Source organism: Argopecten irradians, chromosome 3 (assembly GCF_041381155.1).
Source record: "Argopecten irradians isolate NY chromosome 3, Ai_NY, whole genome shotgun sequence".
Taxonomy (NCBI): domain Eukaryota; kingdom Metazoa; phylum Mollusca; class Bivalvia; order Pectinida; family Pectinidae; genus Argopecten; species Argopecten irradians.
Genome location: NC_091136.1, coordinates 5,679,301 through 5,706,212, shown reverse-complemented (window position 1 = coordinate 5,706,212; position 26,912 = coordinate 5,679,301). Strand labels below are relative to the sequence as shown.

At 34.3% G+C, this 26,912-nt stretch overlaps 2 protein-coding genes and 1 pseudogene across 3 annotated transcripts in view; all 3 read left to right on the top strand.

The window, feature by feature from the left end:
• Positions 1–26,912, top strand: part of LOC138317395 (small ribosomal subunit protein eS19) — a 332,587-nt gene that overhangs the window by 143,994 nt on the left and 161,681 nt on the right. The gene's annotated exons all lie outside the window — the stretch shown is intronic.
• On the top strand, positions 4,797–19,681 carry LOC138317384 (beta-1,3-galactosyltransferase 5-like). Of its 2 annotated transcripts, none has more exons than XM_069259008.1 (2): positions 4,797–4,909; positions 15,457–19,681. In XM_069259008.1, exon 2 carries the CDS (start codon positions 15,703–15,705, stop codon positions 17,089–17,091), a length of 1,389 nt encoding a protein of 462 aa, XP_069115109.1. In that variant the 5' UTR covers positions 4,797–4,909; positions 15,457–15,702; the 3' UTR covers positions 17,092–19,681. The 2 variants fall into 2 exon arrangements, with proteins under 2 accessions (XP_069115109.1, XP_069115108.1); XM_069259007.1 differs by lacking the exon at positions 4,797–4,909 and adding an exon at positions 9,524–9,803.
• LOC138317383 (uncharacterized) lies at positions 22,509–25,214 on the top strand (annotated as a pseudogene).

Here is a 26,912-nt window from a genome sequence, read left to right as displayed (position 1 = left end):
ATAAATCACATTATGGGAAAACGTGCGATGACATTGTTGGCATCGAGAGCGAAACGTCATTATCCGCCATTTTATGCAATTTTTTTTTCATTTTTTTTTTTTAAGTGTTTGCTATTGTTAATGTCATCATTCCTATCTACTTAAGCAGACAAATATGTTCATCGTGTTTCTGATATTCCGATGCATGGGCTAGGTCATTTTTCAGCATTGTTTTCTTATTTATATTGCTGTTTCTACCATTGCTAAGATTGGTTTTTCTCATAAGCAAATCTTGAACCTATTAGACGCTTATAAACATTTTAGAGTAATGAAGGATTGGGGGACAATGCAAAAAATGTTTGCTGCGGATAAGCGCGTGATATTTGTGGTACAAATATAATAAACTTACATAAGAAAAGGTTTGGAAATGTGATGTTTAATCACTTTATTGAAGGTGAATGAAACCAATCATTTGTGAGTTTCTCAATATATTGGTTGTTTGACTAGATTAACGTCTTGATAACAGCTAGGGTCATGTAAGGACGACTTGGTGTATGGATGTGTGCGTGTTTTGGGAGACTGCAGTATTCGCGTGTTGTGTCTCTTTTTGTAATAGAGTGACACTATATTGCTGTGGCATAATAGAAAAAATTAATACATTATTAGCAAAAGCTGAACAATAGTAATGTTAATATGGCGACCTGGAATGCTTTCTAATTTATTGATCGTTTTGTCTGTTACTTCTACATTTTCAGATGAATTTGCAATGTATTTAGAAAGTCAGTGTCCTCCTATGTTAAGTATTATGGTAACAAACCTTGCACATGCAATGTTTACGTACTACATCAGACGATGCCTAGTGAGAATACTATATGAAGTTAATAATAAGCTCCGAAATCGATCTTCACGTCAATGGCTTGCACTTAACTTACTGATCCGTAAACAGTGATTGATCTAAGATTACTGGGTATCCAGGTGGTGGGAATTTTAAACCAATCATATCAGGAGCAGCTTTCTGTGGCGCATGTGCCACGTTTGTTACTGGTTGGTCGCCTCGCAGCGATAAGAAAATAATGTCTGTGTCGCGTGGCCGATAATTGTATCCGCACCTGTATTGGACATCGTTTCTTGTCGTTAAATATTGATTATCAAACATTTGTATTGGTGACCAGATGATCGACCTAAATTTGAAAGTTACCTGACTAGGTTGGGAGGTTATCCTTGTGGAAAGTAATTTACCTGTAAAACGTCAAGTAATTAAACAGTGTGAACCTTCATTCAATTTAATCTAGGGCAGTGTTTGTACTGATTACGTACCGGCGGTGTCATCAAAATGAATTCGTGGAAACCGAACAGCTTCGTTCTTTTGTATATTCCTGTTATTTTAGTTTTAGATGCTGTTACAAGTACAGTAACTAGTGAGCAAATATTCCATGTACGTTTCCGGTATAAAAACGGTTGTTGGCTTCGGCGTAAGGGTGCATGATACCGCTGACCCCGCCTCGTATTCCCATCTCTACCATTTGGTGCATATCGATGTCTGTCAATAAGTCTAAGGTCACCCCGGTCATTTTCAGTGCCGCGCTCCAGGCTAATCCAGGTGAAGTGTAGTAATGAGCAGGGTCGAGCTGGTAATTGTCCACGTCGGCTAACATGCCATACTCGCCGTGTATGCTCGTAATCCGCGTAATATTCTCTTCAGATAGTTTACTGCAGAATGAAGACTTTGTTGGTAATTGGAGGTCCGAAAATATGATATGGTCCGTCAAGTACTTATAGGGAAAAATCCCTTTTCTGAGAAGCACTAAAAAGCACTATGTTCCGGTCTAGTAAAATCTCTGTTCAAATATTTGAAATTGTCATATCCTTTGTCTTTTAGATTAATTACTAAAGTATTTAATGAACTAGGTATGAATCGGCACGAGTCCAAAAATCGCAAATTTCCTAGCGAGAATAAGATGTAGTTTTCCGTGTTCTGTGCTATACATTTGATATTTTGCTCTATGTACTTTCTTATAGCCTCGCAGAGAATGTGTCCATCGAACCGCAACATGTTGTGAAGCAATACTGGAATGTGTTTGAAATGTTGGAAAATTAAGTTGCACTTGTTACAAGCAGCTCCCCTAAATTTTCCTGTCACGTGACAATGATCTCGCACTTTGTCTTTGTTATTTTTGAAATAATTATGACTTTTGATAACACAACAAAATGTTATCTATCCCATCAAACATTATCTCTTGGACATACATGGACACTGAAAATTCCGCGAAATCTTTCCCGATTTTTTAAGATATAGCGGGTAGAATGTGACGATATGGAGGACTGGTAGAAATTGGCGGGAGGGGCTAGTACAATATGGCGGGAAGTACCTTCACGCGGTTTTCGGAGGGGGCGGGAGGGGGAGGGAGGGGGAGGGGCAATTGTGTCTTTAGTTTACAACTTATGGATGTTATAGCATCGTCTGTTAAATACGATTTAGAATGATATCCAAAGCTCATTGGTACTGGGAAGTGTCCACGAGACATCCGTAATATACAGGCGAATGACCAACAGTATCGTAATACGTCATTAATACCTAATTCATATATATATATATGACTAAAACATTCAAAGGCGATTATTTACATAACGTGTTCAATGTCATTAAATATATTTTCAACATATGCAGAAAACTTCATATTAAACAATGTCTAATGTTTCAAAGAATCAAACAGTATAGTATTAGATGAAATAACAAATTTCTCCATGTGGAAATTAAATTTGCATATGTTTAGGGAAATGAGACGAACAACTCACAGGAAAGAAACTTCTTAATGCAAACATGAGGATGACCAATGAAATTTGCGTTGGTTGTATGAATTGCCGTCAAAATACTATTGCTCAAAATGTTTAAAATAAGTCCCCTTTTGTTTTAAACAATTCGAATTTCAATCATCAGCTTTCTGGACATTTTAACAAAAAATGACAGGTTCTTAATTTGGTTATTGAAGAATATGTTTACGCACAAAACACTGATGATAGACTTTTTAAAGCTCTTCAATATATCTGATGTACGAATAGATAGAATTATTTCACATTGAACATTCACAAAGTAACTATTGTATTGTAGATAAGATAGTATTTGTATCCATTTTACCTATAATCAGTTTCTTATTTTCCCTATAAATAAAGTTTTTAGCATATTGCATACAACAAGACCACATGTAGGTCGCTCGGACAGGGTGGACAACTAGTTGAAGATTCTAGTCATCTGATAAATGTTATAATCTCATACTCTTTCAATTGATAGGCGTTTCATGCCTAGAAATACACGAGACTGTCTCAAAATATCAAAAGAAGTTTGGCCTTTTCTTAGTACATCATTGCCAATTACTGGTATATATAAAACACAGCGATTGATTGACAATCCTTACATGACAATGATGCTGTGTTTAATGAAGGGAATCCCGTACTAGAAATGAAAACATACATATTCAATACACGTTGCCATAAAATATTATAATCAGAATAAATTATTAATTAATCAGATGAATGAAATAACAGTAACATAACGCAAACAACGCCCAGTTTCAGTACGGTGGAATGAATAGAGGGTATTCAATGTTTCTTGATGAGTACCTGTCATATTTATATCGAATGTGGTGGAAACTTTGATATTTTTTACTCGTGAAAAATATCAATTGAAAGTTTCCACCTCACGAGATGAAGTATTACTGTTATTCATCAAGAAACTAGGAATATTCTATCTATTACATTTGTTTCTCGTTTCCATTTACAGAAGACCATCACTACTAGTTCTGCCTTTGCAATTATTAAGACGTATGATTGTAAGCATAAAGTCATATTTCTACTCAAAAGTTAGTCCGCTAAATCTGGCTATATTATTAGGCTTTTAGAAAATGTTTTTTGCCTAATATATTTATTAGATTTTTTTAAGCCTTATAATATAGGCAGGTTAGCGGACTTCACAAAACTATGACGTCATTTTGTTTGCACAAACTAATGACGTATCAATCAAAATAATATTTTTACTATCAATGCTGTATTTCAATTGGTCAAATTATCAAAAATGATATCAGTAATATTTTCAGCATAAAACTTTATATATCACTGCGAAAAATGTAATAAACTGCAGGTATTTTAAGGTCATTTTAAGATAACAGGAGAATATATTCATGAGGAAGTTTATACAAATCTTTCTCAATTCCAAAATCAGCCCCATCCTCAGACGGAAATTTACCATTTGGAAAGAAAGGATAGAATACATAATTCCACATTACGTGAAAATAGAACATTTCATCATAAAATTAGCATGTGGATAAATATTTTGAAGTAAATAGACCGAAGTGATATCCGTGCACAGTGCACTATAAGAAGTTTACTTTATATAATGGTCAGCAGCACATAAAACTTGATACTTTACGCTCTACAGTGACAAACAATATACACAACTGTTATACATATCGACAGAGTATAATTACGTTGTTGAATGTGTCCATACGTATCTCGCTAATATTTTTTACGATTTCTGTTGTTTAAATTTGTATCTAAGAAGTGCAGTAACATTTCTATGCTAATCATATGAAAATAGTAAACAATTCATTCTGAACTGTATAAAAAATATCGAAAATGGTAAAGGAAGCGCTATTAGGGTATATGTGGTGTTTTAGCTAAAAGATTTAGAAAATAGTTCTATTGTATTCATCGCGACTCTGGTCAACTTTTGACCGCGACGTCACGTGAGTCACACGTGGGTCGGGTATTCTACCTGAGATTGTATCGATTGGAACTCATCTATTAATCAATAGCCATTCATTCTGCCCTTTCTACACGACTGTTCGCCTCAGTTAAAACCACAACAAATGTACCTCAAAAACACAAACAGCGTGCTGCGCTTTCCAGCTTCTTAACCTTTGTACCTGTACATCAGGTAAGTAATCGGTGTTGTAATTAGGTCAGGTCAATCAAAGTGTTTTACCAGGATACATACCATTCATTTATAGCTGCTGATCCATGTATATACATGTACCCCATGTGCGTGTATGTGTGCGCGCACTAAAATCAGTCATGTGATTATTCTATACTATGGTACAAGCCCCAATGCATCACATAGAGTAATGGTTGCATCGGGACTCAATATTATTTCAGAAAATCAGATAACACACAAGATAATTTGTTGTGTTTAAAACAGGTGACGTGATTATGAATTTCAGTAATATAGTATTATTTATTCATATATTATGTTGACTTTTGTACATAACGACCATTATCGTTTTTTTATTGTTATTGTTATTTTTTCGCAGTAAGTGATTATTTCAAAACAGAAATCAAATATATAACTTGACAATCATAATTTTTGAACATGAGAATACACGAGTTTCGACCTTGACAATACATAATCTTTGAATTTGACAATATAGTATCTTTGAACTTGACAATAAAGAATCTTTGGATTTGACAATATAGAATCTTTGAACTTGACAACATAGAATCTTTGAACTTGACAATACATAATATTTGAACTTAATCTTTGAACTGTGACATTACATAATCTTTAAAATTGACAATACATAATCTTTGAACTGTGACAATACATAATATTTAACTCGAAAATGCATAATCTTTAAACTATGACAATACATAATTTTCGAACTTGACAATACATAACCATTGAACTGTGACAATACATAATTTTCGAACTTGACAATACATAACCTTTGAACTTGACAATACATAATCTTTGAAATTGACAATACATAATCTTTGAACTGTGACAATACAAACTATTTAACCTTGACAATGCACAATCTTTGAACTGCGAAAATACATAACATTTAACTCGAAATACATAATCTTTGAAATGTGACAATAGAAAATTTCTGAACTTGACAATACATAATCTCTGAACGTGACAATACATAATCTCTGAACGTGACAATACATAACTTTTGTTATACAGATTAACACCAGTGACTTGTTTTTATATTTTTCGAATTTATATCAGCATTAATAGTTTTGTGGTAGTATATAGCACCAGGTGGTAAGATGTTCCGAAACAATAACAGACAAACTCTCCTCCAGCTTGATAGTTCGGAACCCATGTGGGACAGTTGCTCCGGGTATACTCCATCTACTACACATGGCACGCGCTCAAATGACAAAAGCAACCCGAATTGACTGTTGAGCACATCTAACTCAATTTATCAAATCTTAATAATCTAAACAATGTTTTCTATAATTCTAAATTTTAATAATATCCTATTGATGGGGCAATCCGTCACAGATTCTAAATAAAAGTCATATTTCTGCATTCAACTTTTTTTCACAGAACGACATTTATTTAAGCATTGAACGTCTTTAAGTTTGCATTCATAGCCAATATTGATGCCAACTCGACAGAGGCAAATTCCATGAAGCGCGCTTGCGCTTTATGTTGGATTTGCCTCTAGTTGGCATTCATATTGGCTATGAATGTCAACTGAAAGACGTTTAATGCTTATATTTACATTTGGTTACAATTCAATGTTGAATTCAACAACGAATTTTGAATCAATCATGAATTTATCATACGTTATCGTCAAAGATGGAACAGTTATTTGAACAACCGTCACAATGTTAATGACGTCATGATAAACGCTTGAAGTTCATAGTTTATATGACTGCCAACTGCACTTGGTGAGGTTACATAGTGGGACTAGAGTGAAAATGTAAATATATGCATATGATCACTCACTGCAAAATGCAAAAGGTATAACGATTACGAAAAACAAAGAATGTTTCCATCTGAATGTTTTCAAAAGAATTCCCGAATTTCTTTAGAGTGTTTACTGTAGATAACATATCTATTCTTTATGCATTCATAAGATTATCGAAACAAGAATCTTTCGAATAAAGATGCAGATTTGTATCAACATCTGGTCGGCAGTGTTTACATCAGCTTGAATGTTGTCATATCGAGGAAAACGCCATTTTACTGTTAATGTAGAGTTTGCATTGTTTGTTTGGTCACATGGATAATATATCACTATTCTCCATTTTATTAAATATTTTTTGAATATTGAAAAAAATAGCCGTTTAACTAAAATCATTATTTAAATTATTTTTCCGTAGGAACTTATTTCCTAAAAATTGGTTGTGGAATTTTTTGTTTTCATAATTTAAATATTATGTTTGAGGTATACCATACAAACGTATTTAACAAGATAATCTGTTGTTTTGCCTCTAATATATTAATATATATAACATAATAGATATTAATATTGTGCAAAACGAAAAAAAAATCCTTAATTAATAACAATTGATGGCAGTTTTAAATGCGTTATCAGATCGTTATGCGATTTCTTAATTGAATCACTATTCAAACTTTTGTCCACAAATTACATTAATGATGTGCTGAAAATGTAAAACGATGCTAATAGGTTTAGCAGAAGGTAGAAATGACGTGAAACTTTATTATATATTGCCTAATTAGCGCCAAGGAACTTTTCCCAAACAACATCACCTTTATAGTATGGACACTGATCACACCTTATAGCTATGGTTACTAATGTGTCCAGATCAGAGTCCAATATCTAGAAACAAGTCAGGATATAGTGGATCTGGCATGAGATTCCCTTCATATTAGATTCATGATATGAGCATAGAATTTTTCATTTTTGTGAGCCTTTGGCGAGTTCAAAAACGAGTATCATAAACTAAGCACTGATGTGAATACCATACGTTTAAACGTATGATTGCATTGAATTTGCAAGGAATTATTTTTTCCAGATCAAAGTCGATGTCGCAATTGTGACGCCACGACAACGCTGGTTTTTTTTCTTTATAGAAATATAAAGAAAATTAATCGGCCAATAGCCGGATTAAGGATGAGTACAAAGAAAAATAAATTATCTAATATGAATGGATAGAAGGGAATTTTATGACAGACTGATTCTATTTATCATATGACTTAAACTTCATATCCCCAGGTAGGATTCCCCACCCTTGCGGCTAAAGATGACAGGCGGAGTCCTCCACTTATTCACTGTGGAAACCAAATGCTTAAACATAAAAATATCACCAAAATTAACCTGAAAATCCACTCAACATAACCATCAGCACAGTATTCCTAACAAACACAACCTCTTTTTGCTTTACTACGAATAATAATCAAGCATATAATTACTGAAACATTGAACTACTAAAGAAGCACAAATAGAATGACTTTTTCCAGTCCAGCTGTCCCTACCATTTCAAGATACAGAAGACTGTTGTCATTCTGTAACTTCAAGTCAGAGAGAGTAGTGAGCACAAAAAAATCAACTTCATGTAATAATTCCCGCGAGAATGAAATAGGTTTGTGGTTATTAAGAGTCATTAAGTATATGCTACAGTAATCCCTGTACGTAAAACGTATAGGCCTTGAAAATTGGATTTTATCAGATCGTGGACCAATCATTGTCACTGTTATAACCCTACGAAGAACATGATATAGTTTTACACCCAAATACCTAAGAAGTGTAGCTTATTATGACCGAGCTGGCAGCGAGGAAGCTCTTGTACTTGAAGTGCTTACATTGTGCATCAGGTAGAGAAATTTCCAAACGGTCAAGGATATGGCTACTGTTTGACGTTTAAATCATCATTGGCAAAGGCGTATTGAAATGTAAGATAAGTATATTGGAAAATGGTAAAATAAAATCTGCAAAGTTACAACCCAAACGAATGAAGCTTATAACACATTGATATACAATATAATGCAATACAATACAAACGTATTTTATTTAGTTGTCACACATCATAAAATCGTAATACAATTTTAAAACATCCATAACATATTTTGTTTTAATTTAAAAATATAAATTGAAATAAGTACGCGATATTTTACATATTATCACAAATTACTAGTGTTATCATAATTTGCATACAGATAGTGACCACCTATGATTTATCACATATTATAAGACTCTTTCATATGTGGATATGAAGGATAGGGATATTCTAACCGAGGGTCACAAAATGTAGTAAAACCCGAGGCTTGCCGAGGGTTTTGCAACATTTTGTGATCCCGAGGGTAGAATATCTCTATCCTTCATATCCACTTATGAAAGAGTATTTTTCTTTCATACCTCGACAATTTTGAAAGATATTCGACGAAATCCACGGCTAAAATCAATTAAAAATTACGTGATATTTTCAACAAAAATTTCGTTATTTGCATCTTTTATTGTAAAACCAGTCAAGTTTGTGATTTTTTTTTACCGAGCAAATAGAAATTGCGTTGAAACAGTGTGACGTCACGAGGCTTTATTGCATGTGTAGCCATGCAATACAGCCTCAGGCGGCATGAGTGTATTGTCCTAGACCAGCCAGTATTACACCCGTAGGTATGACAGAAATATCCTAAAGTTCATCTGTATGTAATAAATACAAATCAATCATCCTAATATTAAGAGGTTTAGATGGTCAATATCCAGTTTATCACTACGTATATACATATCGTATAACTAGACCAGCTGAATACTGATTGATTCTCCATCGGTGAGCTATGTACTGCAGATCTTTTCAGACAGTACTCGTCAACAACGACATTACATTTGTACACGCTCCCATACCGACTGGCCTAAGTCCTTAGGTATTGTTTACTATAGTACGACACGTTCCAATGACTTTGAATGAAAAAGTTATAATGGCGATTCGGAAAGAGAAGTTCCTTTTACCACAGGTAATCCAGGTGATACGACTAGACAGTGGAAGTTTTAAATGGTTTAAAATAGCAACGACCTGCTCCTTATGTGTGCGTGCTTATGTGGTTGATTAATGTAAACAAACCATCGTTACTGGAGGTAAGAACTCGTTTTTGATTGGTTGTTATATACACATACTAACGGGATCAGGGATATTCCAGTTAAAATTGATTTCAAGCACAAATACGAGAATTTTAACCTTAATTTATATGCAGGTAGTTTGAGGTACAAACAACAGCGTTTTAAAGAGAATATTTCTCTAAGAGATAATCATAGCCAGAACACGGTACGTCATTAGTTAGAACATGTGAACACAGTATGTGTAGAATTATATGTTGTATGGGATTGTTTTAGATATTGGCATGGCTGGGTAGAATTCGAAATCATCAGAAGAAGTCTCTGTCCTTATGGATATTGATCAAAATGTCCTGTTGCTTGTAATTTTAAATGTAATGATGTATTAAATTCTGTCACCACCTGTGACCATGTAGTCCATGTACGGGTCCGTATTGTCTGTATGGGGTCCATGTACGGGTCCGTATTGTTTGTATGGGGTCCATGTAAGGGTCCGTATTGTTTTGTCTGTATGGGGTCCATGTAAGGGTCCGTATTGTTTGTATGAGGTCCACGTAAGGGTCCGTATTATCTCTATGGGGTTTTACAATGTACAGCTCTTTCTCTACAAATTTGCTCTGAATTCTGTAGCGTTGTAGTTACATGTAAGAAAATTTATATGCAAAAGATTTTGTTAGGGATACAGACAAAATATAGGCACAACTCGGTTTTTTTATTGTTATTAATATTTACATTGATAACACGGTTTTGCGAAAAAAACGGCGTTCACCTTTGTGAGGAAGATATTTGGCCGTATACACTAGACTAGGAGCAGTTCCTCACTCATCATCATTTAAACGTCAATTATAGGTCATAATTTGGGTAATGGAAATCTGCTTCGTTTCATTATTATTTGATTAGTTGGAGTGTGTTGCGCGGTATCTCTGACATTATGTTTTAGTCTCGGTATCGCGACACAACACAATATAAAAGCATTTAATATTCAACAGCAACTATACTAATTACTCTATAGGAAATTAGTCTCTGTTAGCCTATAAAAAGTGTCTCTTTTCCTATATCTGTTTAAGAATAATAGTAGTCATTCTTTTGTATATTGTAAGCGAACGGGGAAAAAGTGAAAAACAAATCCAAAATCCTCCATTAGAAAAGGCATTAAAAATAAACTTGCATGAACAAGTATTATGATTCACGGACGGTCATTTATTAAATCGAATTAAACTTATAATTATCATTTTCCAATTTTGTAATGAAATAAAACGTATGAAAAGAAGAGGAAAAAACATTAAAATGCATCAACTATATATTATATTAACCCCAAACTGTGACACATGCATAACCACAAACAAAGCAGGACCCATTGGCCTTTTCTCCGGCCAGTGTAAACGTTGTGATCGTTCTATTTCAAACCACAATCAAAATATCAAATGTGCAGTCACTGTGACGGTATCGTTTATTGTAAAGTTATAAAACAGGTTCCGTTAGGAAGATTGGTCCCCTCCAGAAAAATTCTGCCATGTAATTCACAATAGCCCCCGAAGAATAACACTATCGTATTGCATCTAATAGGTCTGTGCTAAATCCATGGCCTTGGGGGTTTGTCACATTCTACAGGTAGACTTGGACCTAACATAGAGTGAGAATGTAATACTATGTGTAGGAGATCTAAATAAATTCAGAATTTATGTTCATATCTTATACATTGAGATATCATTAAATTAAAATTTAAAAAAATGTCCGTTATAAAGGTTATTGAACAGCAAAGATAGGAAAGACTATTTTATAGAAGGTAAAATATGCCATGATATTTATAGAATGTCAGTATTTTGGAGTTTTGCATGAAGGTTCCATCAAACATGTCCACATATTGGATATCAGATATACAAGTATGTATTACAACACCTTGATAATACGATCATGTGAACAATACTATATTAAGTTAATCTGATCAAGACATCATTACTGCTATATTGATATTGTGAGCATTGGCTTGTTCGTACAATAAAATGGTGGCGATTACAAAATGAAAAGGAATTATATAATACACGATAAAGAAATTACAAAAGACAGAAAAGTTAAAACTACAATATCAGTATTCAGTTGTTTCCTCCGTCTAGGACTCGTCAGTAATCAAACTTTTCTCGGTCTTCAAGACTCCCAAGTGATGTTAGATGTACCATATAGCTAGCTGTCTAGTCCTTTAAGGACTCGTCAGTGATGTTAGATGTACCATATAGCTAGCTGTCTAGTCCTTTAAGGACTCGTCAGTGATGTTAGATGTACCATATAGCTAGCTGTCTAGTCCTTTAAGGACTCGTCAGTGATGTTAGATGTACCATATAGCTAGCTGTCTAGTCCTTTAAGGACTCGTCAGTGATGTTAGATGTACCATATAGCTAGCTGTCTAGTCCTTTAAGGACTCGTCAGTGATGTTAGATGTACCATATAGCTAGCTGTCTAGATTTACCATTAGCTAGCTGTTGTCCTTTAAGGACTCGTCAGTGATGTCAGTGATGTTAGATGTACCATATAGCTAGCTACTGTCTAGTCCTTTAAGGACTCCAGTGATGTTAGATGTACCATATTAAGGACTAGATCTAGTCAGTTTAAGGATCGTGATGTTAGATGTACCATATAGCTAGCTGTCTAGTCCTTTAAGGACTCGTCAGTGATGCTAGAGGCGATGTGTTTTGACTTTGTTATAAGCATGAAACATTCTTCATTATAAAGAACGGAATCACATTGTATTAGTTTTCCATAAACCGTAATCTTTGTATTTAATTTATATAGTTTTATGTCAGTTATACGTGTAATTCATTGTCATAAGTAATGCAACTGGAAAAGAATATCTGTACTACGTTCAAGGCTGTGTTTTAACTATTAAAACGGGTTTATGTATGTGTACGTTGATGTACCAGGTGTTGTCATTTGTGTCTTTTTGAATCGATAGGAAAAGGTTTATCATTTATTATTTATAATACATATAGTTATTTTAATGTGTGTATGCTATAATGTAAATCAATATACCAACAGCTGTATCGCCGAGATTTCTGAACGAGTGGGACTTTCAACATTTAGTATTGATGTCCATCTCAAATATATATGTATACAAATAACAAAACTCAACGACCTTCCTCTAGTACTTTCGCCATTTCTTGATGGCTCTCCAGGAATATAAATTATGAGATAGAAGAAAAGCGAAAAACTATACTGTTTACAGTTTCAACTGGTGAACCTAACTAACGAAACCCGAAATATATCATCAATTAAAAAACACATAGTAATGATTCCGATATTTATTAAATGTTGATGAAATATTCATTTGACGTAAAAAAACCAGGAATTTAATATCTTCGATTTACCACTTTTGGCATCACAGTGAGAAATTTTCATGCTGACAAATGGTATTTTTTCACTATCAAAAACAGGAGCAGAAGATTAAGTACTTTTCTTCAGTTACAAAAGTTACTTACTTTATACCATTACCACCTTTGAAAAGTTTGATCTTCTAATTTTACTTCAAGTTAAAAATATTAAAAAAAAATAATTGCATCCCGCATAAATACCGTGGCACTATGTCATATATGGAGTGAAGTTCTGATTTCGCATGCACCAAATGCATACTTAATTATTTTTTAATTATTTTGTTATGTTAATTAGACATATATATATACACAATTAAATACCAATTATTGGTCAAATGATGAATATTATTTATGCTCTGTGTGCGGTGGAGCGTCTTTAATTATGGCTTACATCAACCATCCCACTCTTAATTGAAAAACAAATTGCTGCAAAGAGGGAAATGTTGTTGCGCTTTCAATCTGGATTGGTAGTCCTTCATTTCAGCATTACTGGCAATTTGCATGAAAGATAAAATCAAGAGGCCCAGAGGGCCTGTATTGCTCACCTGGTTTGTAATGTCAAGTCATGTTCTGAATACAAGTTCATAGTTTCTTTTCTGAAGGAATTTGAATATTTACCTCTTATTTCCTTATTTGGTCCAGCCCCTCCTGCTCCTGGGGGTCAGAACCAAAATTTATACAAGTTCTGTTGCCCTTCCCCAAGGATATTTGTGGCCAAATTTGGTTACAATCCATGCAGAACTCTAGGACAAGTAGCGATTTATAGGATTTACCTCTATTTCCCCTATTGGGCCCCGCCCCTCCTGCCCCCAGGGGGTCAGAGCCAAAATCTATACAAGTTCTGTTCCCCTTCCCCCAAGGATGTTTATGGCCAAATTTGGTTACAATCCATTCAGAACTCTAGGACAAGTAGTGATTTATAGGATTTACCTATATTTCCCCTATTAGGATTCCAAATTAAAGCATTTGTCTGACGTCAGACACGTAGGAAACCTGTGTCTGAGAAACCCTCCTGCCCCCGGGGGTCAGAGCCAAAATTTATACAAATTCTGTTCCCCTTCCCCCAAGGATGTTTGTGGCTAAATTTGGTTACAATCCATTCAGAACTCTAGGACAAGTAGTGATTTATAGGATTTACCTATATTTCTCCTATTGGGCCCCGCCCCTCCTGCCCCCGGGGGTCAGAGCCAAAATTTATACAAGTTCTGTTCCCCTGCCCCAAAGGATTTTTGTGGCCAAATTTGGTTACAATCCATGCAAAACTTTAGGACAAGTAGCGATTTATAGGATTTACCACTATTACCCCTATTGGGCCCCGCTCCTCCTGCCCCTGGGGGGTCAGAGCCAAAATTTATACAAGTTCTGTTCCCCTTCCCCCAAGGATGTTTGTGGCCAAATTTGGTTACAATCCATGCAAAACTTTAGGACAAGTAGCGATTTATAGGATTTACCTCTATTACCCCTATTGGGCCCCGCCCCTCCTGCCCCGGGGGGTCAGAGCCAAAATTTATACAAGTTCTGTTCCCCTTCCCCAAGGATGTTTGTGGTCAAATTTGGTTACAATCCATGAAGAACTGTATGACTATTAGCGATTTAAAGGAAATGTTGACGGACGGACGACGGACGACGGACGCCGCGCCATGACATAAGCTCACCGACCCTTCGGGTCAGGTGAGCTAAAAACAAGGGGATGTAATTCAAAAAATAAAATTAAAATTAATCCTATTAGCCTTTACTCTGTCATTTTCTTAAAATATTGAACCTGTTATATGTCATAATTACTATGACATTATCAGTATGTATCTATGACATCACCAATATCAGTACAAATCGTACTTTCATTGTAATAGATAACCCGACACTTCTATCTAAAGATAGATTATATTAACATGAAATTCAAGAAAGATAACTTCAAAATTATAATGTTGGTGTGGTATTTTGCGCCAAAATTGCATAACCAAACTATCATCTTATTCCAAACAATAAATTTAGTTAAATTACTGAGTTCTTAAATGCTTTAAAGTAGGGTTAGTATGTAATACATTAGTAAAAACATAAAAAGAAGTAGATGAGTACATATACACTTTGTATAATGATATTTTACACGACTTAAGTTATGCAATATACAGTTCTACTGCTAGTAGAAATACGTCTGTCGTTTGTCTATCAGTTTTTGATCGTGCACTTGTACATTTGTAAGTGATGTTGATATTCTTTGTGATTTATTTCATAACAATTTGTTCCGTTTAGATTGGTATACATAATTTTTTAATCAGTACCACAAAATTATTAATGTTAACTCTTCTTTTTTTCAGTAAAATACAGGTATGGCCTGTACAGTTATCAAACCCGAGAGGAAGCTCAACTCAGCCTGGGTACTATCGTGACGTCACAAAAAAATCAAGCAGTCATGACGTCACAAAACATCAAACAGTGTATACTCCTACGTTGTACTGCTAGTAAATATTCATCATGTTAAAAAAAACACCGCGCTTGTCTGCCTTTGAGAAGAGGACCTGTTACATCATAGTACTAGATTAGCCTGATATGTTAGGTAAACAATGCAATTATCTTCTAGTAGTCGTCCTAATCAAGGAATGATACAAATTTACATGATGTTCTGGACATTCGTCTGTAAACACTTGAGTACGAAGAAATTAATCCCTGTGTTGGGAATACTATGTCTGGTGGTAGTAATATTTGATATTATCATGTTGACAAAACAAAAACAGTATAGTTTATCGCGGAGTTATAGAAATATCGAAACTACTTCTCATATTTTCACGGACATCGACAAGTTACAAAAAAGAGCAGAAATTCCTGAAACTGTAAACTGGACAAAAAGTCAACATTTTACAGAATCCGTTGTAGAGAATACCAAGAATGTCAGTGCCAAACCATCAATATCAAATATCTTCTCAATACTGTCCAAATCTTTTGAAATATATAAAAATGTGTCATCTGTTTTTGTAAAGACTAAAACTTCGTTAGATGATTCCGTCCCTACACAGAAAAGCGTTGATTACCGTCCGGATAACTGCACCAATTGTTTTCTGCATAATTTCAGTGTTACGCTCAACAATGAACACATATGCAAAATATATCCCGGAAATGCCACACAAAATATTACGATTTTAATATTAATATTTACTTCGCATGCACGGAGAGAACAGCGTGACGCTATTCGAGAGACATGGCTTACTTATTCCAAGAATAACACGTCTAGTGTTAGATATGCCTTTTTACTAGGAGCAACAGATAATATAGAATTAAACCATGCAGTGTTGGAAGAAAACAAACGATATGGAGATTTACTTCAGGAAAATTTCACCGATTCATATTTAAATCTAACATTAAAAACAATGATGGGATTCAAGTGGGCGTCCAATCATTGTGCTCATGCGCAGTTTGTGTTAAAGACCGACGATGATATGTATGTCAATATTCCGTTTTTAGTCAACATCACGCGTACCAATGCCGCGAGCCTTCAGTCAGCAGTTGGTGGAAATTGTTTCCTTGGAAACCAGAGACCAATGCGAGATAAACATTCTAAATGGTATGCCTCCAATGCCAGTTACCCAAACGAATTCTATCCGGGCTTTTGTTCTGGCACGGGTTATCTTACTAGTATAAGTGTTATTAAGAATATATACGAAATCTCCAAAAACGTGCCGTTTTTCCACTTGGAAGATATATACGTGTCTCTCTGCCTGAAACACCTGGGATACCAGTTGCTACCACTGCATGGTTTCCATAACCACAGGGTGCGAATCGACTATTGTAAATACAAAAGTGCATTTGTTGTGACTTCACATGAAGTATCGCCAAGCTTATTAAGGACAATATGGACTGGGAAATGTAGACCATATAACTTTGGTATGAGGGTAATGGGATTTGTAGTCGCATTAACATTTTTTATTATCTTGTGCCTTTGTTCTATGGTTCAATGATTAGCCATTGTGATATCTAATTTGTTCATGTATTTTACCATTGTCAGACTTTACATAACAACATATATGTCCATATTCTAAATATTTTATTACTTCTTTGATCTATGATGAAATAGTATGGTTTGTCCTGGTATGATTCGTGCCCATGATTCAATAATTTTGGACCAAATAATACCTATATGAATGATAAGATACTGAACCATTGGTCAATAATGTCTTAAGATTCGCATTTTTATTCAATGATGGAAAATTTTGCAGTGATAATGATTTTGTCTATTATTCATTAGTTGACCTTGATAACATCTTTATCCATGACAAGTTTTCATAGATCAACGACTTGCCTTCATATTTCCTTCACATGTGTGTTAACGTTTCTTAATATTCTACTAATATATTAACACTTATCATGGTGCTAACCTCGACCTATCTAGCCTCTTAATTTCAAATCCGTCAAAGTTTATCTAACATGTCTCTTGAATTCTTGGCCACAAAGAGCTTTAACAACTTCCCTTCAGTGTCTTTTTGCTCTATGCATAACGAGCTCAATCTGCAGTTTATGAATCAATATACTTACCACTTCTTTCTCATGTGATTGTAACATAACAATTGTCACGATGTCACTCTCTAAATGTTATCACGATGTTGGTTCGTGATAACTTTCTTAAAATATTTTTTTGCAACTCCCATGTGTAAATATAAATAGTGAACTTCTTTCCGTTTGCAGTTATAAGCTAATGATTGCCAAATAGAATTAAACCCGATCAGTAGTGATTTAATAAACTGCCTCTATCACCTCTAAACGGTGATTGTGCACAACTACCAACTGAACGTATTTCAATACAATTGCAATACAAAAATGACACACAAATACAGTAATCCTATTGTTCTGAGACTCGATAGCTCTGATCGATTGTAAAAATACGAATAATCAGTCGATATTACGGCCTGGGTATAATATTGCTGATTCTAAATATGCCTTCCAATCAAAATGTTTTAATACTATATAAGATAAATTATTTGGATAAAGTGTAATAGATGTGATAGTAGCATTTCGAAAATTTTATTTGTGCATGGCATGGATTATTTAGGCTGGTTATTAAAGATTAGAATTCTACACACAATTTAGTGGTTTCGTTATATATAATGTAATGTAATGAAAAATGAAATGATATCAGCGACTTATGATACGAGACAAACCAGAAATATCGTTACTTTGTCGTTGTTTGGCAAGAATGGTAAGAAATAGTTGCATTAAAATGGGGTCAGGAAATCTGTCTTGGGAGGTGTTTTTGGATTATTTTATTTCATACATGTGGTTTTGTTTTCTAGAAATAACTCGAAATTACCAGTGAATGCAGTTAAAATGAATGAGTGTTACTGTTCAGATCGTCTTGATTTGTATTTGTAATAGCTAAATTACCTATTTAGCTTGTGTATGATTACTAGATATTAACATCTTGCATGCTATTGATTGATATTTTTTCTGGAAACAAATCGAAATCAAGCGTGTTATTGTTCAGATTGTATATATGTAGATTGGACCAATTCAGTTTGATGTCATTATTAGATATTAACAATTTATAAGACCTTTTTTACTAAAATCGTCAATAGGATTGTTTCAAAAGATGTTTGTTAAATTGTAATATTTACAATTCCGTTTTTTCTTTGCTATATCGTTTACGCGTAAACGCAGTCAGTTATCGCGCAAAAAATACATACACCGGAACACTGACTTCCGCAAGTAGTATTACTATTAAACTGCGCATCAAATTTGGCCTTTATAATGTTTCTGTAGTTTTAATTCTTCAAATAAACAATTTGAATGTGATGGATATTCTAGATCGTATTTCCGAAGATAAAATATTTGACAAATATTGCATCAATGGAATCAAAAAGATAGTGTTGTTGTGAACCTATATTTTGTGTACTTTCTGATCTTTACAACATCATAATATAATATAATACAAATATAATTAATATTTTTTATGTTTTTGTTGTTTACTGGTGTGTAAACTACATTTGTCGGACAGATATTTTAAATGACGCGCTAACGATTTGTACAGCGATTATTTACATTTAACTATTTTCATAGACTTCAAGACATTTTTAGAATGATCAAATCTTGTTTTAAATTCTGAAATAACAAAAATGCATTATATTTATAGAATATGTCCATAAGAACAGTAGAAGCAAAAGGATTTATTAGGTGTTATTAATTAGAACATTCTTCTGTTTTACGACGGCATGATTTTAAAATAATTTCCGTGTTTTTATTTTTATATGATGAATGTGAATTATCTTTATACTGAATTCTTTGTGTTTTTGTACAAGACGAATGATATATTTTACAAAAAACAACTAAGGAAGAATATGTGCTCAGTAAGTTGGTAAGCACTTGGTCATGAAATAAACAACGGATTCTCAGACTGTGTCGGTCGTTAAAAAAATCTTAATAATATTCAAATATCTTTAAATACATGAGTATGTGCAATATTCAATTTAACGCCTGAATTACTTGTTATAAAATAAATCTGAATATGCTATAATTATCAACCCATGTTTATAAATGAATAAATGGTTTTGTATCCATCTTCACTATTGTTTGTTTTGTGGTATTTTGTTTGTTGTTCTTGTTTTACAAATATTTAATAATGTTGTCTATTAATGAATACATGTTAAGAATTGTAAATACCCATCAATATCCAGGTATGGAAGAAGAAAGTTCTTACGTATAACAATATACAATAAATATGACAATATACAAGAAACTTACATTGCGACAACTTCATGTGAGAAATACATATCACTAGGCATAAGATCTTGCTATGATAAATAAATCTTTAAAACATCAGATATATCCTACTTGGTCAATGCTTGATTCATATGGTGTGCAACAGAGTATCTTATTTGTTACAATTAATCGAATATCTCATGAACATATACATTGTAAAATGTATCGATTACAATATTTATATTTCAGAATTAAGTTGAAAGAAGTTTTTATATTATGGACATATAACTTAAAATCTTAGTGTACTCTAAATAAATGTACATCACATCAACAATCACCAATCCCTATAGTTTGATCTACTATAGATCATCTACTTAAAATTCCAAATTGATTTTGGAACACTTCTTTCTTTTAAATCATTACGCTGATACATTGGCCAATCAGAAGCGACGTTTCAAATAGCCTTCATATGATGATTCATTAAAGTTTACAGCCAATTAAAATGCACGTTAAAAGCATATTTTTAAGTTTTTTATTCAAGTTTTCATATAATGCAATGGTACCGTAACTTTATTGTATAATATCTCCTAAAATGATTATCTTACATTTATTTTGAAATAGCTAAGTGTTGCAGAATAAACATATATTTCCACAAACATTCTTCATACATATGTTTTAGAAGATATCACCGTGAAATATTTTGTATAACACAACGCGGATAATATGTCATAATTGCTTTATAAGAGCTATCATATTTCCAAGTTTAATATGAACACAAACTTTATTTAAATATATGATCACCTTAGTGGTACTATAGGAATCCAAGGCGATCTACAGAGAAAATATCCATACTAAAAAGCCGGTTGTATACAAGGATATTTTTTCGCGATTTGAAGTCAAAGGAGAAAATTTAAATTTCAGCGATTTTAAATATTCGCCCACTGACTTTTAGTGTAGATACCAGTCAAACATTTCTTATCATTTTTCGTAATCATAGCGATGTCCAGTGAAATCTCGAAAACATCAACAACTCGGAAATAAATATACGGTATATTTAAATATAATACCGAACATATCCGTGATTGAAAATATTCTCGGTAGCACTGAGTGATGTCAAAATCAACTGGTGCTTAAATGAATAAGAGTTATCTCCCATGCTTCGAACAATTTATTCTGAGAGTGTGAATGCCGACCTGTCAAATTCGAAGGGGCCGCGGTGGCCGAATGGTTAAGATGTCCCGACATATTACCACGAGCCCTCCACCTCTGGGATGCGGGTTCGAATCCCATGTGGGGCAGTTGCCAGGTACTGACCGCTGGCCGGTGGATTTTCTCCGGGTACTCCGGCTTTCTCCTCCAACAAACCTGGCACGTCATTACATGACCCTGACTGTTAATAGGACGTAAAACTAAACAAACCAAACCCATGCTTCGAACAATTTATTCTGAGAGTGTGAATGCCGACCTGTCAAATTCCCAGTGATGTATGGAGAATAAAAAACATCCATCCGTATATATTGTACGCGATTCTTAACAGAATTCAAACTTGCAGTTAAAGCACTAGATTATATATCTATTCTTTAATTAAACATCTTGTTGACTTAAATTAACTTGTATAGGTTGTTTTATCAATCGAACAGGTATCTTGATATATCAAAACAACACACTTTCAGCTAGAGTTATAGCAACATTTCAGTTTAAAGTATCACTAATACTTCATCGGTGTGGTGTAGTAGGTAAGATACTGCATGAGTGAAGTCAAACTTATTCTAAACAGGGGCGTAGGAAGCGGGGGGCAAACATGTCTTTTTGCCCCCCATTTTCGCCGACTGAAATGTTCTAAAAATGCATATTTGAAAGAAAAAAGGGTCCTCCAATGCATTTTTCATCCGTACTTCATTCTAAAAAACGATATTGAGGACCTTTGCCCCACATTAAGTTTCATCTTCCTACGCCCCTGTTTATTTATCGTAGATTACGACACCCATTGTGTAGATTGTAAACTAGAAATTCTGCTATTTTTTTGCATACCATATGTATTCGAATGGCGCGAAATACCGATTTTGGGCACTATATGTTACATTTAAACATACTTCATTTTATCAAATAGAGTATAAAATTAATTATAAGTATTGATGTCACTATTTTTTAATTTTATCGGGGTATGAAAAAAAATTGTTTGCAAACTTATGTGAGAATCCGCTACGCGGATTCACACAGTTTGCAAACAATTTTTTTTTTCATACCCCGATAAAATTAAAAAAATTGTTTGCAAAACTTATGTGAGAATCCGCTACGCGGATTCACACAGTTTGCAAACAATTTTTTTTTCATACCCCGATAAAATTAAAAAATAGTGACATCAATGCTTAAGTGTATTGAATGGGTACCATTTTGGGTAGTGTACCAATTTGAGTAGTGTCATGTTGCCTTGTGTTCCATTTCTAGCTTCAAATGTATTTGTGTGTATATATATTGTTAAACTAAATACTGAAAAGGAGAGCACTGGTTATCGGTGTGGCTTCTAAATGTGTATTAAAGTTAGGTAATAAACTGCACGGGTGAAGCCAAACTATATCTATACATGTATGTACAAGAATTATCGGTCGCCCTGTATATTGATATGATTCAAACAAACAACTATAAAAAAGTATCATGATATCATTTTCTCGGAAGACGTCTGCTGATTACCAGGTATTGTCGTCCGCCATATTACACAGGAAACATGGCTGCCCAGACACCAGTCCCGGGGTGTACCCGACATGAGAGGATGGGGTTTGTATATGTGTGTAAATCGTGTGATGACCAGGTCGTGTGTATGGACTGTGTCACCGACGATCATAATGGTCATTCTCTGGGTAAACTTACTGAATATATATAGAAACTCAGAAACGTGAGATCCAGTATTATGTCGACAAGCTTTCCAAAAGTGAAATTCCAAAAGTCGAGGAGGATATCCGTGAATTTGAAACAAATACTGAGGGATATCAGAAATTGATCGGCGACATTAAGCGTCAGGGAAAGGAGATGAAAGACAGCATAGATACTGCAGTGGACTTTCTTGTGAAAATGTGCGCTGAACTAGACAAAATTAATAAGAGCATTTCTGAGAAAAACATTGATGCATTGAAGACACATTTGAAGAAAGAACTGAAACCCAAACTGTACAGATGCCAAGAAACACTGATGTCTGGTACAACAGTTGACGTTACGTCATTAGCGCGGGAGATACGGAATAACCCCACCAATGTCACACCTTACCTAACGAGGCTCCCGGGGCCGGAGTTCAAACCAGGAAAAGTATCCCCTGAAATATTGGAACGCATGCTTGGCAAAATTCTGGTTGATGGGGACGATCAGTCACATACATATAAATATCTTCCGAAAACTGAAGCCCTGTTTAAGACACCATTCGCATATGATACCTGTAAATCATGTCTCACAAGTGACCAGGCGTGGCTTTCATATTGGAACAGTGAAAACGTGTGCCGAGTGGATGTGAAAGGTGATGTAAAAGAAAAGGTCGATTGTGAGGTCAAAATCCAACGTATCTCCGTTTCACCTACCACGGGTAGGCTGTGGTTTTGTCTGTTTGAGGACCAAAGCATCCGAGAAGTGACGGGGGAGAAGAATATTGTTACACGCTTTAAGGTTAACAACATACCAGTTAGTCTGTGTGTCACCAGTGACGACATGGTGGTAGTGGGGATGAAGGGAGGAATACAACTGTACACTACAGACGGCCGGGTGGTGTCAGATGGTGCTGGTAGACCTTATCGACAGGCGGCAGTCTGGCCTCATCACATGGCGTCCTGTCCCTCTACTGGTGACATAGCTGTAGTAGACAATGATGGTGTAGTTTTCGACGATTACATCGCAGGCATGAAGGAAAATAAACAACCCTCCGTCATCGTGATGGATAAACACCTAAACCTCAAATTTCGCTGCACAAACATAACCGCAGCCAAATCAAGCGTACAATCTAGTCAGTTATCCAAATTTTACCCGTACGATGTTTGCTTTGATGGAGCTGGTAATGTCCTTCTAACAGAGTTTGTCACCAAATCAGTACTACTTATTGATGGGGATACTGGGGGGCTTCTGAGAACTATTTATGCATCTGATGGAGAAATGCCATGGTGTATCAGTCTACATGATGACGGTACCCTCTGGATAGGACACAGGGACAACAGGATGAAGATAATCAAATACAAGTAACTTGTGATAACGTTAGTCAAACAGTTTTGGCTCAATCACTCAGGATCTGAAGTGAAGTCTTGTTAAAATTGTAACTAGTGTATATATACTGTATGACAATGTGATTACACATATTACTGTAATATCGCCACATGTATATGTCCCAGTAATACATATATATACATCCAGATGGCGACAATCACTGAAAAAATATTTGATATAATAAATTCTTATGTCCCAACTTAATGACAGTTTGTCTTCAATATGTATTAGTGCTTGTTTATCAAACCGTAATTGCGCCAAACAGGTGAATGGACAGAAAGCAAATATTTCTCATTACTTCGTGTTTGTGTTCAATTTGCTTTAATTAAATGATTTATATTAAATAAAAAAAATGTATATGTACTATTTGTAGCCTTGATTGTACATGTTCGGATTTTAAATTATCGATATTTAGTATAGTAGATATTTAAATTAATTATATTGTTGTAAATGTAATTAATTGAGATAGTGATTTTGAAAAGGTTTTTTTTCGAAATTTCGCTGGACATTGCTTTGGTAGCGATAATGTCTGCCTCAAAATATTCAGAAATAGATTGAAAGTATATATCCTGAAAGCAAAATCTCGAACTTAAAACCGCTCGCATTCTTTTGTTGTAGTCCAGTTCCCGAAAATTTTTTGCCCACAAATATAACCGGCGATACGGTAAATTTGTGTCATTTTAAATTATATATTTTTGTGTCGATTTAATTTACACGAAATTTAATCACACGAAAATAATTCTTTTTAAAAAAAAATCTATATGTTGATATGTTTGAGTGATATACTGTAATACAGTTCCATTAAAATGTTAGTTTCATTTATGGAAATGTATTTCTACCCAATCGGACAAAGATATCTGCACTTCCGGAGCGGATAAGATTTCTCTGTCTTACCCAGAGTAAGACAGCCTGCATGCGTGATAAATCAGAAGTTGCAAAACGTCATAATATGCAAATAAACATTAACCTGGACAATCTATATCACCTTTGACCCTGAATGGTAAAAATGGTTTTTAATTAATGTATGTTAATACATGCATGTCATATTATATTTCTTTGACTTTAAATATTTCAAAATGATTAAGATTCTTGTCACAGTGCAAGTTTAATTAAGCTTTTGACAAAATAAACATCTCCAAGCTGATCAATTATCCATGAGACTTTGTTTTTTTTTCTTTTGGGTGGGTGGGGATGGGAGGAATATTACAGGGGCAGAAAAAAGGTCCATACCCTAAGTTGGTTGACAACCAGTCGAATTCATATTGTAAATATAACTTGTCATGCAATAATTTATTGCCATGAATTAGTTCAATTGATTTTTTTACTTTGTACTATTCAACAAGTAGTGGTGGCATAGTGGCCGGTTTAATTGTTTAGTTATGATAAATAAGGTTTACATGAAGTTAACAGGCGTAAATAGAACATGAAACAATGTATCCAACAAATGACTGGTTGGTGATAGTATCCAACAAATGACTGGTTGGTGATAGTATCCAACAATGACCAACAAATGACTGGTTGGTGGTATCCAACAAATGACTGGTTGGTGATAGTATCCAACAAATGACTGGTTGGCACAAATGACTGGTTGGTGATAGTATCCCACCCACCATTTGATGGATGATCACCAATTTTTCCTATTTTATATGTTCTAAATCCATAATTAGATAAAATCGCTTATGAAAACACCATATAGAGGTGTAAATTGATATTATATATTTTTATTCCTTTGGAATTTAAGAAATGATAAATATACTGGTTAGCATCAATATTACCAGATAGACAAAATCAAAGGTGGCTTTGTGTCGGCCATCTTGTTAATGGGTCAATTTCAAAATACATATACAACATGTATAACTGAGGCTGTAGAAGTGTCTACATTTAGATCGATTCCTTCACTTCAGTACTTTCCTCGAAATGGCGTTATCTATCTATCAAAATTCAAGATGGCTGCCTGTTGGCCATCAGGCGTGCATAACAAGGGTACAAGGAAAGTCTACGTATGATGTTCGAGACGGATCCCTTCATTACTTTCTTAGAAATAGCGATAACAAGCTTATACATTATCAGAATCCATGATGACTGCATATCGAACATCTTTTTTGATAAATAGGTATATATTTAAAGTGAAAATATATGGAATCAATGATATATATAATGGAATGATAATTTATTAATTATTAATATTTCAAGTAGCTCAATGTGTTTGAGATTGTCGTCTGACTTGACGATATTAGATCCTTGGGTGCCATGTGATTATATAATCCACGCTTAGATCCGTCGCCATCGATAGGTGGAACAATTTCACTTGTGTTCGATGGATACAATGTATTTGTGGTGACGTATTTTATAACTGTAAACACGTGTATTACTATATATATAGCTAGCGGTGCATGTTTTATAATACATATGATTAAATTCTCAAAGAACAACGATCGACAAGAGGATATATTTATAACTGACCTCTGTCAGGTCTCACGCTCGTCCACCCCAAAGACTCGATCGTAGGTCGAACACAGAGGTAATGTTTACATTTGACATTCATCATTTTTAACAAAAATGAAAGCACTGCATGTCGCCCCGGTCGGTTTTCCCCCCGTTTCTTTATACATTGGTAATTTAAAATATGTTTGTATCATATATAAATATAATACATATATATATATATAATGTTTATATTTTTCCAAAATTCTATGAAAAACAACAATATATACTTAATGTTGTGTCAAAATGTAAACAAAGCCATGTGTGTCTATTAAAAAAGTAGCCCCTTTACGTTGCATAGAACATTTTCATACGGAAGTTCAAAGTTCAATGTTACCATGCAGTTATGGTAAACAAAATCAGCTAG

Excerpts from the sequence above, each read along its gene's own strand:
- LOC138317384 (XM_069259008.1), top strand. The coding sequence starts at position 15,703 with ATGCAATTATCTTCTAGTAGTCGTCCTAATCAAGGAATGATACAAATT.